At 43.3% G+C, this 15374-nt stretch overlaps 1 protein-coding gene and 1 pseudogene across 7 annotated transcripts in view; one reads left to right on the top strand and one right to left on the bottom strand.

Moving 5' to 3' along the window:
- Nucleotides 1–48: 48 nt before the first annotated feature.
- LOC102729379 (small ribosomal subunit protein eS7 pseudogene) lies at nucleotides 49–1223 on the bottom strand (annotated as a pseudogene).
- A 1435-nt stretch (nucleotides 1224–2658) lies between these two features.
- RNF10 (ring finger protein 10) overlaps nucleotides 2659–15374 on the top strand; it is a 73694-nt gene continuing 60978 nt past the window's right edge. For 6 of the 7 annotated variants that reach the window (XR_014139770.1, XR_014139769.1, XM_081802059.1 and 3 more), the window contains exons 1-2: nucleotides 2659–3034; nucleotides 15131–15327. Coding sequence is in view for 5 of the 7 variants with exons in the window: in XM_081802059.1 (XP_081658185.1) it covers nucleotides 2878–3034; nucleotides 15131–15327 (354 nt within the window). In the remaining 2 variants the exon portion in view is untranslated. The remainder of the gene's footprint in view (nucleotides 3035–15130; nucleotides 15328–15374) is intronic. The other variant, XM_081802055.1, reaches the window with a different exon arrangement.

Genomic DNA, 15374 nt, shown 5'->3' with positions numbered 1-15374 from the left:
TTGTGGACATTGCTGCTATAAACATTGGGGTGCACGTACCCTTTCGGATCCCCACTTTTGTATCTTTGGGGTAAATACCCAGTAGTGCAATTGCTGGATCATATGGTAGCTCTATTTTCAACTTTTTGAGGAACCTCCATAGCTATAGTCAGCATTTTGTGTTAACTTTATTACAGCTCTTGTTACCATCTTCCCTTGTAGTTTTTCATCCCTACTTGCTCCCTCCCTCCCTCCTTTCCTTTCTTTTGGGTGAATGATCTGTTATTTAGTCAGTTTTGTTTACAAGTGAAACTCTGGGAATTCAAAATTAACATCCTTGCTGGTGAACTTGCTATAGACAGCAGGAAAATCTTCACCCTTGTGTTCCACATTGTTTGGCTATGTTTTATCCAAATGCACCCTAATGAGCTGGCTGCCATCCAGTTTCACGTGGATTTTCTTGCCCATAATTTCATTTGGGAAGACTAAGCCCTCCAGGATTGTACCATGCACAACTGTCAGGGTGGAACACTTGCTTATTTTTTGTACAGCTTTTTTGAGTTGGCTCAGGCAACTCTGGGCAACAAAGACATTGCACTTCCCACTGAACTTTTTCTCCAGTTTATGAAATAGCTGGACTTAGATTTTCTGGGAAGATTTCAACTGAGGAATGGGAACAAAGATTAATAGCTTTCTGACCACCAATTTAAGTTTCCTTGGCTGTTGTTATATTCAACTCCCTTAGCTGGTCCTTGAGTTTTGAGTTCATTTTCAGCTCAAGGATAGCTTAGGAGGTGCTGGACTCTTTCATAGCCATTGGGCTTCATGATATTTTGGCTCGAACTGAACATGGCCTTCTCTCTTTGGTGAGCACTGGCCTAACCACTATAGTTTCTTATTTGCTTAATTTACTTAGGAAACCGTGAGTATATTAAGACCTCAATCTGAATATATTTTGGCATTCCTTGTGCTCAGCACAGTGCCTGGCATATAATAGGTTTCTAACTAGCTGAGGTTAGTCTGAAAAATTATGTATTCATCTCTTTAACAGTGTGTGTATGTGATCCTTCAAATCTCAAACTGCTATGGTTGAAAGGAATCATTTATAATTTTCCAAAGTACAGATGGCTGTGATGAGATTTTCTAATCTCAATGTCCATATTTGTAATATGGAGAGCTTGTTATCTCATAGGTGGTTGAGAACATCACTTATTAACTATGTGATGGTGGGTAACTGATCTAAACTTTTTGAACCAGTTTCCTTGTCTTTAAATTTGAGTTAATGTGAGGATTAAGTGTGATAATCCATATAACCCACAATGCAGTGCCTGCTAATGATAAGCACTCGATGATAATACTATTAACAATGAAATGAAGTATTAACAATGACATATATAGGGCGCCTGGGTGGCTCAGTTGGTTAAGCGACTGCCTTCAGCTCAGGTCATGATCCTGGAGTCTAAGGATCGAGTCCTGCATCGGGCTCCCTGCTGGGCAGGGAGTCTGCTTCTCCCTCTGACCCTCCTCCCTCTCATGCTGTCTCTCATTCTCTCTCTCTCAAATAAATAAATAAAATCTTTAAAAAAAAACAATGACATATATTTTTTCTTGAGAGAGAGCATGCACATGCAAGTGGGGGAGGGGAGGGGCAGAGTGAGAGGGAGAGAGAGAATCTTAAGCAGGCTCTGTAAGCCAGGAGCCTGAGGCGGGGCTCCATCTCGTGACCCTGAAATCATGATCTGGGCTGAAAGCAAGAGTTGGATGCTTAACCCACTGAGCCACCCAGGTGCCCTGACAATGGCTTATATTAATAAATGACTGTTAACAATGAAATGAAGTTCTGTATGACGAAGTGCTGTAAAGTGATATTAAATGTAGGGTTTTTTTTTTTTTTTAAAGATTTTATTTATTTATTTGAGAGAGAGCATGAGAGGGAAGAGGGTCAGAGGAAGAAGCAGACTCCCCGCTGAGCAGGGAGCCCGATGCGGGACTCGATCCTGGGACTCCAGGATCCTGACCTGAGCCGAAGGCAGTCGCTTAACCAACTGAGCCACCCAGGCGCCCTAAATGTAGGGTTTTGTCATTATTTTTGCCCTTATTATTATTGGGAGATAGAATAAGAGCCATAAATAGATATTAATACTAGAATAAGAACTATAAATTAAGCAATACGTAAACGGATTCCACAGGTATTCCAATGTTTGGATCCGTTATTAGTAGTGGTGCATATTATATTATTATGCACATTATTAGCGTACTAAAAATAAAACCTGAACTACAAGTCCCATCATCCTTTCAAAGGCTGGCGTGGTGGTGAGGGGGTGGGGGGCGCCGAGAACCACTGGGACCGGATGTAGATAGAAAACTACATTTCCCAGAGGGCGGCACTCTCACATGGCCACTATATATATAGTCCATCCGGGTTCTTCGAGATGCTGTTTGGCGACTCGTCGCCATTCCCGGAGCACCTCGGCCTCGGCCCAGAGGCGAGTGTCGGTCGCTGTGTCGGAGACACCTGTCCCCGACACCAAGACAGCCAGCCCTCTCCGCTGCCCCGCGGCGGGAGAGCGTGTCCGGCCGGCCGGCGGGGCTCGCGCACCCTCCCTCGTCTCCCCTCCCCCCGCAGCCTCCGCCCCGCCAGGCCCGGCCCGGACCTCCGAGCCCCGGCCTCCTCCTTCTTCTCTGTCACCACCGCCGCCGCCGCCGCCGGGCTCCACAGCCCCACCCGCCGCTTCTCTTTCCAGTTTGAGAAGCTGAAGAAGGAAACAGGGAAAAATGTCGCCATGAAGGCCGAGAACCGCTGCCGCCGCCGACCCCCGCCGGCCCCGAACGCCATGAGCCTGGGTCCCCGCCGCGCCCGCTCCGCTCCGACCGCCGCCGCCGCCGAGGCCCCCGTTGATGCCGCAGAGCTCCCCCAGCGCCGCCGCCACCGCTTCCGACATGGACAAGAACAGCGGCTCCAGCAGCTCCTCCGCCTCTTCGGGCAGCAGCAAAGGGCAACAGCCGCCCCGCTCCGCGTCGGCGGGGCCGGCCGGCGAGTCTAAACCCAAGAGCGGTAAGGGCGGGCTCCCACGGGGCTGGGCGGGAGGGGGTGCGACTGCCCCGGAGGCTGGGGAGGATCCTCGCTCTGGTGTCTGCTGGGTCATCCAGGCACAGCTCCTTTTTCTACTATGGTTTCCTACCTTTCTCCCATTTTTCCGTGGCTCCCATTATTTAAAAATTAACACTTAATGAGCACTGTGCAGAGTGGTTTACGTGAATCCTTGCATTAACCTTGCATTAATACTCGAAACAGATTGGTGAAGTAGGTGCTATTCTTATCCCCATTTTGCGGATGAGGAAACTGAGGTTCAGAAAAGGTAAGGTCACCCAGCCAGTATGTGCCTCACGGCCCGCCTTAAGACCTGGTTTGTCTGACTCACCAGTCCAAGCTCCTAAACCACCAAGTTGTGCTACCCTTTAATGTTGAATTAGCATTGGGTAGTGTTCAAGTTTAAACAGGGGAGGGTGGGGCCCAAGGATTTTTCAAACTCAAATTTCATATTTAATAACCTGGTCCCAGATCCATCCCTCTGTTGAAGAGGACTCGTCCTCGAATGGCTTTGTTCACTGTGGAGTAGTGGTTAAGAGCATGGGCTCTGATTCAGTCTTTTTAGATCTGCCAGACCTTGAGCCTTCGAATTTCTTTTTCTGTAAATGTGGAGATAATAAGAATTAAATAAATTAACTTAGGAAGCAAATCAACTAAGAGCTTAGAAGAATACCTGACACCTATTATGCACCAAATACACATCATGCCTATTTCCCTGTGGTAGGTTAGAGTCCTTTCACAGGGAATATTTTGTCAATTTTGTAGTCATGCCTCTCAGTATTATGACCGTTATGGTGATGATAGCTACCATTTATTGAGGGCTTACCATGTGCCAGGGAGTGGGCTAGGTTTATACTTCTGTTATCTGTACTCCAGTTATTAACCTATCCAGTAAGGTGGAATTGTTCATTTCTAAAGAAGGAAAAAGCCGAGAGGCCAGAAGTTTAGGAGTTGGCAGAGTCTGGAATTGAATATTCTCCTTCTTACTTCAAAGCCTATGTACAAATCTCTGCTATTTTGTGCTGTGATTATATTAGCAGTAATAGGAAGATGTTTTCAGTGGAAGCGGAGATGTGTGGCAGACAGGTGAACATTTGAAGTCCCCAAATGTGGAGGTCCAGTTTAAAACTTTTTAAGATTTAAAAACTATAAGGCTTAAAAACAAAAAGAAAAAAACAGTTGTAAGGCTGACTTGTTCAGAATTAATCTATTGGATATAGCAAACTTGTTTACCTGGAATGCTGAGTACTTCTAGAAATTGGTTATAGAATTCCAGGTGGAGGGTAGTTGTCTTGATAATAAATGAATGCTTTAAATATCTAAGCAGGGATTAGTGTGGACTTTCTCGGGCAGTATTATGTAGATTAATTTGGGAGTTTTGCACACGTGTAGCTTTATCACAGATCCCTCTAGAGATAGAGGGTAGTCAGCGCTCTTGGCCAGTGTTGGAACTGCTGGTTTAGTGTGGTCTGAATATTTTTCAGGGTAGTTGATAAATAACTACTTTTGCACTCTATTCCCAGATATAAAGTTAAAGATGGTGATTTTCTAGCTATCTGAATTGTCAACTGATTTTTCTGGGCTCCCCTTTAAGCCACTGACATAAAATAATGAGTCTCTTGCCATAAATGCCTTCAGTTTATTCTGTAATGAGGCGGTAGTTAAAGTTTGTGACAATCCAAACAAGAAAACTGAGGTATTTTAAAACATTTTACTCATTTTGTCCCTGACTTTGAATATGTTTATTAGGACTAACTATGATTACCCAAGAGGTTGATAGAGAATTCTGTTGTAGTTTGACCAAGAAAATATTTGTCAGTGTTAATGTTTCAGATAGACTTGTATATAATATTTATTGTTGGGTTCATTTTGACTAAAGTGCTTTTTTAATGACAAATACTATAAAATGCTCTTAAAACACTTGTTCACCTTCTTAATTGAAAGCTTCTGAGGAAGGAAGTAAAAACTCCTGTAAAGGATTTTTTTTTTTTTTGTAATATTTTATTTATTTATTTGACAGAGAGACAGCGAGAGAGAACGCAAGCAGGGGGAGTGGGAGAGGAAGAAGCAGGCTTCCCGCGGAGCAGAGAGCCTGGGGGTTGATCCCATGACTCTGGGATCACGACCTGAGCTGAAGGCAGACGGTTAACAACTGAGCTACCCAGGCGCCCCTCTTGTAAAGGATTTTTTGCTAAGTTTTAAGAAATACACAGTGTGCCCCCTGGTAGCATTAAGTTTTGTTTAGTATATTAGAAAGCTTGTGCATGTTTGCCATTGCCAGTGCCTACTTTCTGGTTACTGGTATGTACCCTTAGCAAATAGGAAGGATAGATTTGTAGCTAAATACAGAGTTGATAGCCATAATCCACTGCACGCATTTAGGAACAGACCAAAGGCAGAATAAGTAGATATTAAAAATGGCTTAGGAAATGCTGGATATTGGCTAACTTTTAAGGTGGAACTGAAGGGTAGCATATGCTACCTTAAGAACATTACAGCTAGCTAAGACCATGGCAGATATCATTTAGGACCTCTTATACAGTGATTCTGGAGGGCTGCTCTAACAAAACAGTAGGCTTAAATTCAGCGTAATTCCATGAGAGGTTTCTGTAGTATTTCAGAAGCTGACCCAACACTTCATATACTAGATTCTGCTGGAAACTGTTGAAAGGACCTCTTGAGTTTCAGAATACTGGGTTGAAGAAAGAAAAGGGAGGGTAAGGTGAAAATACATAACTTGCCTTCTTTTGTCAAAGTAACAGGAACAAGGGTTGTTCAGATTTAAATATTTAATTCCCCTTTCCTCTCCTTTCCCTACCTCATGTGAGAAAAAGACCCTCTTCTATGTTCTAAACTGCATGTCAGAAATGGTCCTTTGCTTCCTAGTTACATGTTTAATATACTTGAGTCTTTGTTCCTGCAGTTGGCTTCAGTTCACGCACGCGGGAAATAGGTAAATTTGGCTCCTGAGATTTACTTGATCTTTGCTTTGCTTTGGCTAATTGCTTCAGACATTCACATAACATTCCTTTTCTTGGATATATTCCTACAGCTTTGTTCCAGTAGGGCTAAGATGTAATTCTAAGAACACTAACAGTGAATAGCCCAGGAATATAGCCCAGAGGAGACAGGTGGTTTAGGGTTTGGGAAAAGTCATTTAGAAAAAGCAAAGAAAGTAAAAAGAGGCAAGAGAGGCTAAGCAGTTTATGGACAAACAATGGACCCTGGCCCAGAACCAGGCTCTTGCCCCATTCCCCTAGGCGGGGAATGGTACTACCATGGAGGTTAAGGGAAGGTCAGGTATTTTGAAGCAGTTATTTTGAGGTTGGTGATATGAAGCACTATCCTGACATACTTCCTCTTATTCCGGTACCAGGAGCCAGGTTACTAGTGGTAATCTGCCTTGAAGAATGCTTCTGAGTTGTAAATGGACCTGGAGGTTTTGATGGCTTTGAAAATTGAGGTGACTTGAACCTTTAATAAAAATCACTTAGAGAAGTTACAAGAATTTCTGGGCCTGTTGGCTGGAGTCCTTGGTTTATATGGCTTTGTTGGAAGTCTAGGGGGTGCTTTTGACAGGAGTGATTTAGATATATTAATAATAATAGTCTTCCAAATAATAATGGCAACTTTGTGCCAACCACTGTGGTAGACGTTTATAGAAGTTTTCTCTTAATCTTCATGGCCCTTTGAGGAGGCATGGTAGAGGATAAGCCTCATATCATGGACAAGAAAACTAAGGCTTTAGAGGGGGGTGAGAGTGATTTGTTCAAGTGAATTCTTTTTTTTTTTTTTTTTAGAGAGAGGAGTGAGGGCTGGGGGGAGGGGCAGAAGGAGAGAGAATTTTTTTTTTTTTTTTTTTAAGATTTTATTTATTTATTTGACAGAGAAAGACACAGCGAGAGAGGGAACACAAGCAGGGGGAGTGGGAGAGGGAGAAGCAGACTCCCCGCCGAGCAGGGAGCCCGATGCGGGACTCGATCCAGGGACTCCAGGATCATGACCTGAGCCGAAGGCAGTCGCTTAACCAACTGAGCCCCCCAGGCGCCTGAGAGAGAATCTTAAGCGGGCTCCATGCCTGGCACGGCTCGATCACGCCCCTGAGATCATGACCTGAGCTGAAATCAGGAGTTCGATGCTTAACTGAGCCATGCAGGTGCCCCTCAAGTGAATTCTTAAGAAGTCCTAGGCAGGGGGCCTGGGTGGCTTAGTCAGTTAAGTGCCTTCGGCACAGGTCATGATCCCAGAGTCCTGGGATCAAGCCCCAGGGTCCTGAGCAGGGAGCCCGATTCTCCCTCTCCCTTTGCCGCTCCCCCTGCTTGTGTTCTCTGTCTCTGTCAAATAAATATATGTGCTGCCGAAGCGAGCACTCTGTCAAATAAATAAATAAAATCTTAAAAAAAAAGTCCTAGGCAATATTTATAAATTGCCCTTTGTATAAATTCACTTAACAGGCAGGTACCTTGGCACGTGTCATTCTTGATATCATCTCTCTCTTCCTTTCGTTCAGAATTACTAATTTCAGGGGTGCCTGGGTGGCTCAGTCATTGGGCGTCTGCCTTCAGCTCGGGTTGTGATCCCAGGGTCCTGGGATTGAGCCCTACATTGGGCTCCCTGCTCTGCAGGAAGCCTCCTTCTCTCCCCCTGCTTGTGTTCCCTCTCTAGCTGTGTCTTTCTTTGTCAAATAAATAAAATCTTAAAAAAAAAAAAAGAATTACTAATTTCAGCTGGATTCAATTTGTTGTCAGTTGTTTCTATAGTGAGGCCCTATGTTGCCCCTCCAGAGGTGCTTGTCAACTACTCTGAGTGATGGGTAAGCAACTTGCTTGTGATTACAGCATGAATCAGCAGCAGAAACTTCCTGGCTGGTATTCTGACCTCTAGGTTGTGCCACCTGTTAGAACTAAAGCTAGAAATGTCGATGAAGCCAAATTATTTAACTGAAAAACTTGTGGCCTTTAATTTAGAAAGGGGGGAAAGACTGAGATGTGTAATTTGGTAGAGACTTTTCTGTTAGGGAGATGTGGAAGAACTGAGACACTGGATTAAGTTTCCAAGTCTCTTGTTGACTCTGTGATCCCGAGTTCTGGATTTGAGCCATTTAACTAATATAATGGTCTTGTCCATTTTGAAATGTGTCTTGACAGTAGTTCTCGGCAGTTGTTCTCAGCTCTGGCTTGTGCATCAGAAGTTCCTGAGGCTCTTTTTTAAAAATAGGGATGTGTGGAGCTCTTACTTAGGGATTCTTTCTGATTCTTTAGGTCTGGGTTGGGTCCTCGGACCCTGGCGTCCAGTTTTAAAAGTCTGCGAGTGATTCTTCTTTGTAGCCAGGATTGAGAACCACCACTTGGAAATTTAAAACTTGCAGCAGAGAATATGTTTCTGCTAGGAACTTGACTTTTTTTTCTGCTTTCCAAAATCTGATTCAGATCAACTTCATTGCTATCTCCTTTCAGAGAAAGGAGGACAGATTCTACCCCCACGTTATTCACATGTGTGTACTGGCAAGTTGTCTACAAGACATCCCAAAAACAGTACTCTGAATTTTATCTCTGGGTCACAGGCCTGACTGTACCTTCAATCTTTAGCTGCCTGTTGCCTGGGTCTAGAGATAAGAGCCAGCCTCTCACTTTAGATAGCTAACTTCATACCCTTAGGCAAGTGGAAGACAAGATGGAGTTGATTTTAGCAACTAAAATTGTGGATCCATATGTGGTCAGTTTTGTAACCTGTTTTAGAAATGAGCAGTTCCCTGTCCATCAGAAAGCAGTTCTGTAAATGTGATGAAACTGTTTCCTTGCCTGTGTGGTAATAAGTGAAGAGATGAAAATAGAACTTTCTTGTTCAAATGTAGAATCTGGCTTTACCTAAATCTGTGCAAACTGTTAGGTGCTTGTCTTGAAAGTATTAGGGTCAAATGCAGTATCATCCCAAACTATCTTAGGTAATGAGGTTTGGAGAATCCATGTTTTCCGTATATGCCTGTTTTCGTAAGACCTCATTTGTTTTCATGGTAAAGTTAGCTTGCATTTTATCCCTCTGAATTTTCTACTTATTTGAAATCTTATTATCAACTCCATAGGTAAGAACATTTGTAAGAGATCTGAAGCTTCGCTTTCTGTTACCAGTGATGCTGTGTTGGACAATAACTGTGGCTGACTGAAGTAGTAGGTAAAAGTGTAGTTCTTAAGTTGTAGCTTCAGGTTAAACTCTGGTCACTTTCCCTATCTGGGATTTAAAGGTGACTGGTAGGGGTAAACCTAGCCTGGCAGAGTTTCTGTGACCCATCTGTTCTCTTTCTGCATTGCTGCCATCTCCCGTAACTGTTAGCTCGACTCCCAGGTTGTGGTTTGGTCAGGTTTGGAGAGGATGGCATTAACTCATTTATCCCATGTTGGTGACAAAGTAAGTGTGAAGTGGTTGCTTTCAAAATTCAGACTCTCATTTTATCAGCTCATGTTTCCTTTTTTTCTTTGAGGATATGCTTCATCTTGGATTTACTTAGTCTGCTATAAAATAAGCTGGTCATCTTATCTAGAAATAATTTTTTCTAGGTACTTAATAGTTTTTAAAATTACCCAAAAGATAAAATTACCCAAACGATAAGTATACAGAACTTTTTGTATACTTACATCAGAATCTTAGAGGGTGAGGCCTGAGCATAGGAATCCCTTAAAAGCTCCTCTGGGTGATGCCTTCAAACTGGCAGGATTGAGAACCACTCGATTAGGTAAAAGTGAAGCTGCATTTCCCGAAGTTAACTGTCTTAACAGCCTGCTGCGTTGCCTTTCCAGACCTGTTTCTTTCTTTCTTTTTTTTTTTTTTTAAGATTTTATTTATTTGTCAGAGAAAGCACACAAGCAGGGGGAGCGGCAGGCAGAGGGAGATGGGGAAGCAGGCACCCTGCTCTGCAGGGAGCCTGATGTGGAACTCATCCCAGGACCCCGGGATCATGACTTGAGCCTAAGGCAGACGCTTAACTGGCTGAGCCACCCAGGCGCTCCTCCAGACCTGTTTCTATGAGTTATATTTATATATACACAAACACACACATATATGTGTCCCTAGAAAAAATTTTTTTAATTAAGTTTTTACTTTTAATTCCAGTATAGTTAACATACAGTGTTATATTAGTTTCAGGTGTACAATATCGTGATTCAATAATTGTATCCATTACTCAGTGCTCACCATGGTATAAGTGTACTCTTTAATCCCCTTCACCTATTTCACCCCCCCCCCCCCCCCCGGTCATCATCAGTTTGTGTGCCTTAGTTAAGAGTCTGTTTCTTGGTGTGTGTGTGTGTGTCTTTATTTTTCTATGAATTATATGTATTTATAGATATATATTTTTAAAGATTTTATTTATTTATTTGACACAGAGAGAGAACACAAGCAGGAGGAGCAGCAAAGGGAGGGGGAGAAGCAGGCTCCCTGCTAAGCAGGGAGCCCAGTGCGGGGCTCAGTCCCAGGACCCTGGGATCATGACCTGAGCCGAAGGCAGACACTTAACCGACTGAGCCACCCAGGCGCCCCTGAATTCTGTATTTTTTTTTTTTTTTTTTAAGATTTTATTTATTTGACAGAGACAAAGTGAGAGAGGACACACAAGCAGGGGGAGTGGAAGAGGGAGAGGGAGAAGCAGGCTTCCCGAGGAGCAGGGAGCCCAGTGGGGGATCGATTCCAGGACCAGCTGGGATCATGACCTGAGCCGAAGGCAGCTGCTTAACCGACTGAGCCGCCCAGGTGCCCCTGAATTCTATATATATATGTACATATATATATATATATATATTTTTTTTTTTTTCTTATTCATGAGGGTCAGAGAGAGAGAGAGAGGGAGGCAGAGGCAGAGGGAGAAGCAGGCTCCCCGCCTAGCAGGGAGCCCGATGCGGGACTTGATCCCAGGACCCCGGGATCATGACCTGAGCCGAAGGCAGACGCTTAACCATCTGAGCCACCCAGGCGCCCGAATTCTATATTTTTAACATAAACAGGATTAAGCTATTTTGGGGGGAAAAACTTTGTAGTTTCTGAAGCTCATGGCGGAATCCTCTTGGCTTTGTAAACTACCATCCCCTTAAGGTTTGAGCTTCTAAGCCTAATGGGTTTATTCATTAAAAGTCTCCCAACTTCCATTCTAAGTTTCTGCTTAAATGAAAGCCATTAAATTAGTATGCAGGCTTGATTTGGTCAGATTTCCATGTTGAAATAAGACAACATGAAGTGATTATAGACAAATCTAAGACAGGATGGAAATCTTTTTTAAAATAAATTTTATTCTGGGGGCACCTGGGTGGCTCAGTTGGTTAAGTGTCTGCCTTCAGCCCAGGTCATGATCCCAGGGTGCTGGGACAGAGTCCCACATCAGGCTCCCTGCTCAGTGGGGAGTCTGCTTCTCCCTCTGCCACTCCCCTCTGCTTTCTCTCTCTCTCTCTCATGCTCTCTCTCTCAAATAAAACCTTTAAAAAAATAAATTTCATTCTGAGATTAAAAAAAAAAAAAAGACAACATGGAATGGGCGAAGGGACAAGAAAGATAAAGTAGTGGTTTTTTTTTTTGTCCAAAGACTAATTTGGGTACCTCTTCCACATTTAGTTATTTAGATGTATATGGTTCTCAGGTTTCATTTTCCTTTTTTTAAGCCAGGTAACCTTGGCACATTTTAAATGTGTCTTGTCAGGATTCTTTTTTCAATTTGGGACAAAATACGCACTTCAGCCCCCAAGTAGAAAATATGGGGAAAAGAATACAAACAAGTGCTCTTTACACAAAATACAAATGGTCAATAGATTGAAAAAGTATTTGTTGCTACTTGTCAGAGAAAATAAAATTTAAAACAAGAATTTTGACCCTTCAGTTTAACAAAGTTTATTTCAACTCTGCATTGTCAATAATGTAGTGACCTAAACTTTCTCTTTTACAGTGTTGTTAGAGTATAAATAAGTAGGTATAATGGCTCTAGAAAGCAACTTCAGAATGCATAAAAGGTTTTTTTTTTTTTAAAGATTTTATTTATTTGATAGAGACACAGGGAGAGAGGGAACACAAGCAGGAGGAGTGGAAGAGGGAGAAGCAGGCCTCCTGTGGAGCAGGGAGCCCGATGTGGGGCTCGATCCCAGGACCCTGGGATCATGACCTGAGCCGAAGGCAGATGCCCAAGGACTGAGCCACCCAGGCGCCCCTGCATAAAATGTTTTAATGATCATACTTAATCTGCTGATTTCGTTTTGAGAATTTTTTTTTTTTAATATTTTATTTGACAGAGCCTGAGAGAACACAAGCAGGGGGAGTGGCAGAGGGAAAGGGAGAAGCAGACTCACTCCGCTCTGAGCAGGGAGCCTGATGTGAGGCTCCATCTGGGGATCCACGGGGCTCGACCCCAGAACCCTGGGATCATGACCTGAACCGAAGGCAGACGCTTAACCCTCTGAGCCGCCCAGGCGTCCCTCATTCTGAGAATTTGACATAATCATACACACAGTTCTCTATAAAAGCGACTCGCAATGCTAACTAGCAAAAAACTAGAAACCACCTAAATATATAGCAGTAGGAGATTGGTTATATTCTATTATAAGCATATGGTAGACAATGCAGCCATGAATCATGCTTTGAAGACTAGAGATGCATGAAAATGCTCATGGAGTAATAGAAAACAGTATATTTTGTATGTCATTTTGTGGAAGATGTGACAAGCGTATAAAATGGAGAGTGAAAGGAAATTATGCACTGTGTGTAAATTGGTATATGGATAGTGGCAAATTTAAATTCTTCCAGATTTCAAAATTGAACGTATATTCTTACAACTGGAGATAAAAAAAAGCAAAAAATATATTTAAAAAAATTTTTTTTCAGATTTTATTTTATTATTTTTTATTTATTTATTTATTTTAAGATTTTTATTTATTTATTTGAGACAGAGAGAATGAGAGAGAGAGAGCATATGAGAGGGGGGAGGGTCAGAGGGAGAAGCAGGCTCCCTGCCGAGCAGGGAGCCTGATGCGGGACTCGATCCAGGGACTCCAGGATCATGACCTGAGCCGAAAGCAGTCGCTTAACCAACTGAGCCACCCAGGCGCCCCAGATTTTATTTTAGAGAGATGTAGAGTGTGTGAGCAGGGGGAGGGGCAAAGGGAGAAGGAGAGAGAATCTCAAGCACACTCTGTACTGAGCGTGGAGCCTGGCGCAGGGCTCAGTCTTACAACCCTGAGATCATGACCTGAGCTGAAACCAGGAGTCGGTCACTTAACTTACAGAGCCACCGAGGCGCTCCAAGAAATATTTTTTTTTTTTTTAAAGATTTTATTTATTTATTTGGCACAGAAAGAGAGAGCACAAGTAGGCAGAGTGGCAGGCAGAGGGAGAGGGAGAAGCAGGCCTCCCGCAGAGCAGGGAGTCCGATGCGGGGCTCGATCCCAGGACCCCAGGATCATGACCCGAGCCGAAGGCAGCTGCCCAACTGACTGAGCCACCCAGGCGCCCCAGAAATATTTTTTAAAAGGATATGATTCATGCTGATTTAATATGTTCTTAGAACTCAGCTTCTTTTGTTTTGTCAATTTAATGGCTTCTCAGTTTGAGGTCTAGTGTATATGTAAATATTGTTTTGCTTTTATGCCTCTTGAATGTACCTGCCAGGGCCTAGGTCAAGCCTTTGCACTATAGAATCTAGCTATGTTGTAGTAATTTAAGGAGAATAATGTCTTCTATCCTGCTTCCAGATAAAATACTTTTCCCTAATACAGATAGGCTGTTCTCTTTTTCTTTTTTTTTTTTTTAGTTAAAAATTTCTTTTGGGGCGCCTGGGTGGCTCAGTCGCTGAGCGTCTGCCTTCGGCTCAGGTTGTGATCCCGGGGTCCTGGGATTGAGCCCCACATGGGGCTCTCTGCTCAGCGGGAAGCCTGCTTCTTCCTCTCCCACTCCCCCTGCTTGTGTTTCCTCTCTCGCTGTGTGTCTCTCTGTCCGAAAAAAAAAAAAAAAATATATATATATATATATAAAATATAGCAAAAAAAATATGTATATAAATTTTTTCTGAAGTAGCGTTCATGCCCAACGTAGGGCTCCGGAACTTAGGGCCCTGAGGTCAAGAGTTGCGTGCTGTATGGACTGAGCCAGCCAGGTGCCCCAGGCTGTTCCGTTTTCTATCACTTCCTTTAAATGGACTTTAATAAGAGCAGTGGTTAAACCCTGTAAAAAAGGGAGACATTGTGATCGAAGAATCTATGTAGTTTCATCTGCATTTGTATCCCTCCTGAAGGAGGGACCCTTTAGGCTTTGTCATTTAAAAAGCAGAAGTAGGGACACCTGGGTGGGTCAGTTGGTTAAGCGCCTGCCTTTGGCTCAGATCATGATCCGGGGTCCTGGGATGGAGCCCTGCATTGGGCTCCCTGCTCAGTGGGGAGTCTGCTTCTCCCTCTCCCCCTGCTCGTGCTTGCTTGCGCGCTCTGTCTCTCTCTCTCTCTCTCAAATAAATAAATAAATAAAATCTTTAAAAAAAATTTTAAAAAGCGGAAGTAAAAACCACTTTACTATGAGATGTCTTGCCCAAAGTTCTTGTCCAAACCCAGATTTCTTAGAGGTTGTGGAAGGGCCTATTTACCTTTATTTTTAAAGATTTTATTTTCTTAAAACTCTGAGATCAAGAATCGCAGGCTCTTCTGACTGAGCCAGCCAGGCACCCCTGTTGTTTATTTTTTTAAAAGATTTTACTTTTTTTTTTTTTTTTAAGATTTTATTTATTTATTTGAGAGAGAGAATGAGAGAGAGAGAACACATGAGAGGGGATAGGGTCAGAGGACGAAGCAGACTCCCTGCCGAGCAGGGAGCCCGATGCGGGACTCGATCCAGGGTCTCCAGGATCATGACCTGAGCCGAAGGCAGTCGCTCAACCAACTGAGCCACCCAGGCGCCCCAAAGATTTTACTTTTTTAGGTAGTGTCCACCTGATAGGGATGCTTGAACCTACGGCCCCGAGGTCAAGCATTGCATGCTCTTCCAGCTGATCGGCCAGGAGCCCTGTGTATCATTTCTTAACTAATTCTTCACATTTCTTGCTTTCAGATGGAAAGAACTCAAGTGGATCCAAGCGTTTTAATCGCAAACGTGAACCTTCCTATCCCAAAAATGAAAATTTTAGCAACCAGGTCCGTCGCTCCAATTCACAGAAAAGCAAAACTTTTAACAAGATGCCTCCACAGAGGGGTGGCGGCAGCAGCAAAGTCTTTAGCTCTTCTTTTAATGGTGGAAGACGAGATGAGGTATGGAATTTAAGAATGGTCTTTCTAGAATAAGAAGCAAGAGCTCT

The sequence above is a fragment of the Leptonychotes weddellii genome, chromosome 13, assembly GCF_054177405.1.
Source record: "Leptonychotes weddellii isolate Sample4059 chromosome 13, ASM5417740v2, whole genome shotgun sequence".
Lineage (NCBI taxonomy): Eukaryota > Metazoa > Chordata > Mammalia > Carnivora > Phocidae > Leptonychotes > Leptonychotes weddellii.
The sequence above is the reverse complement of the archived record's forward strand: the minus strand, read 5'-3'. Positions and strand labels throughout refer to the sequence as shown.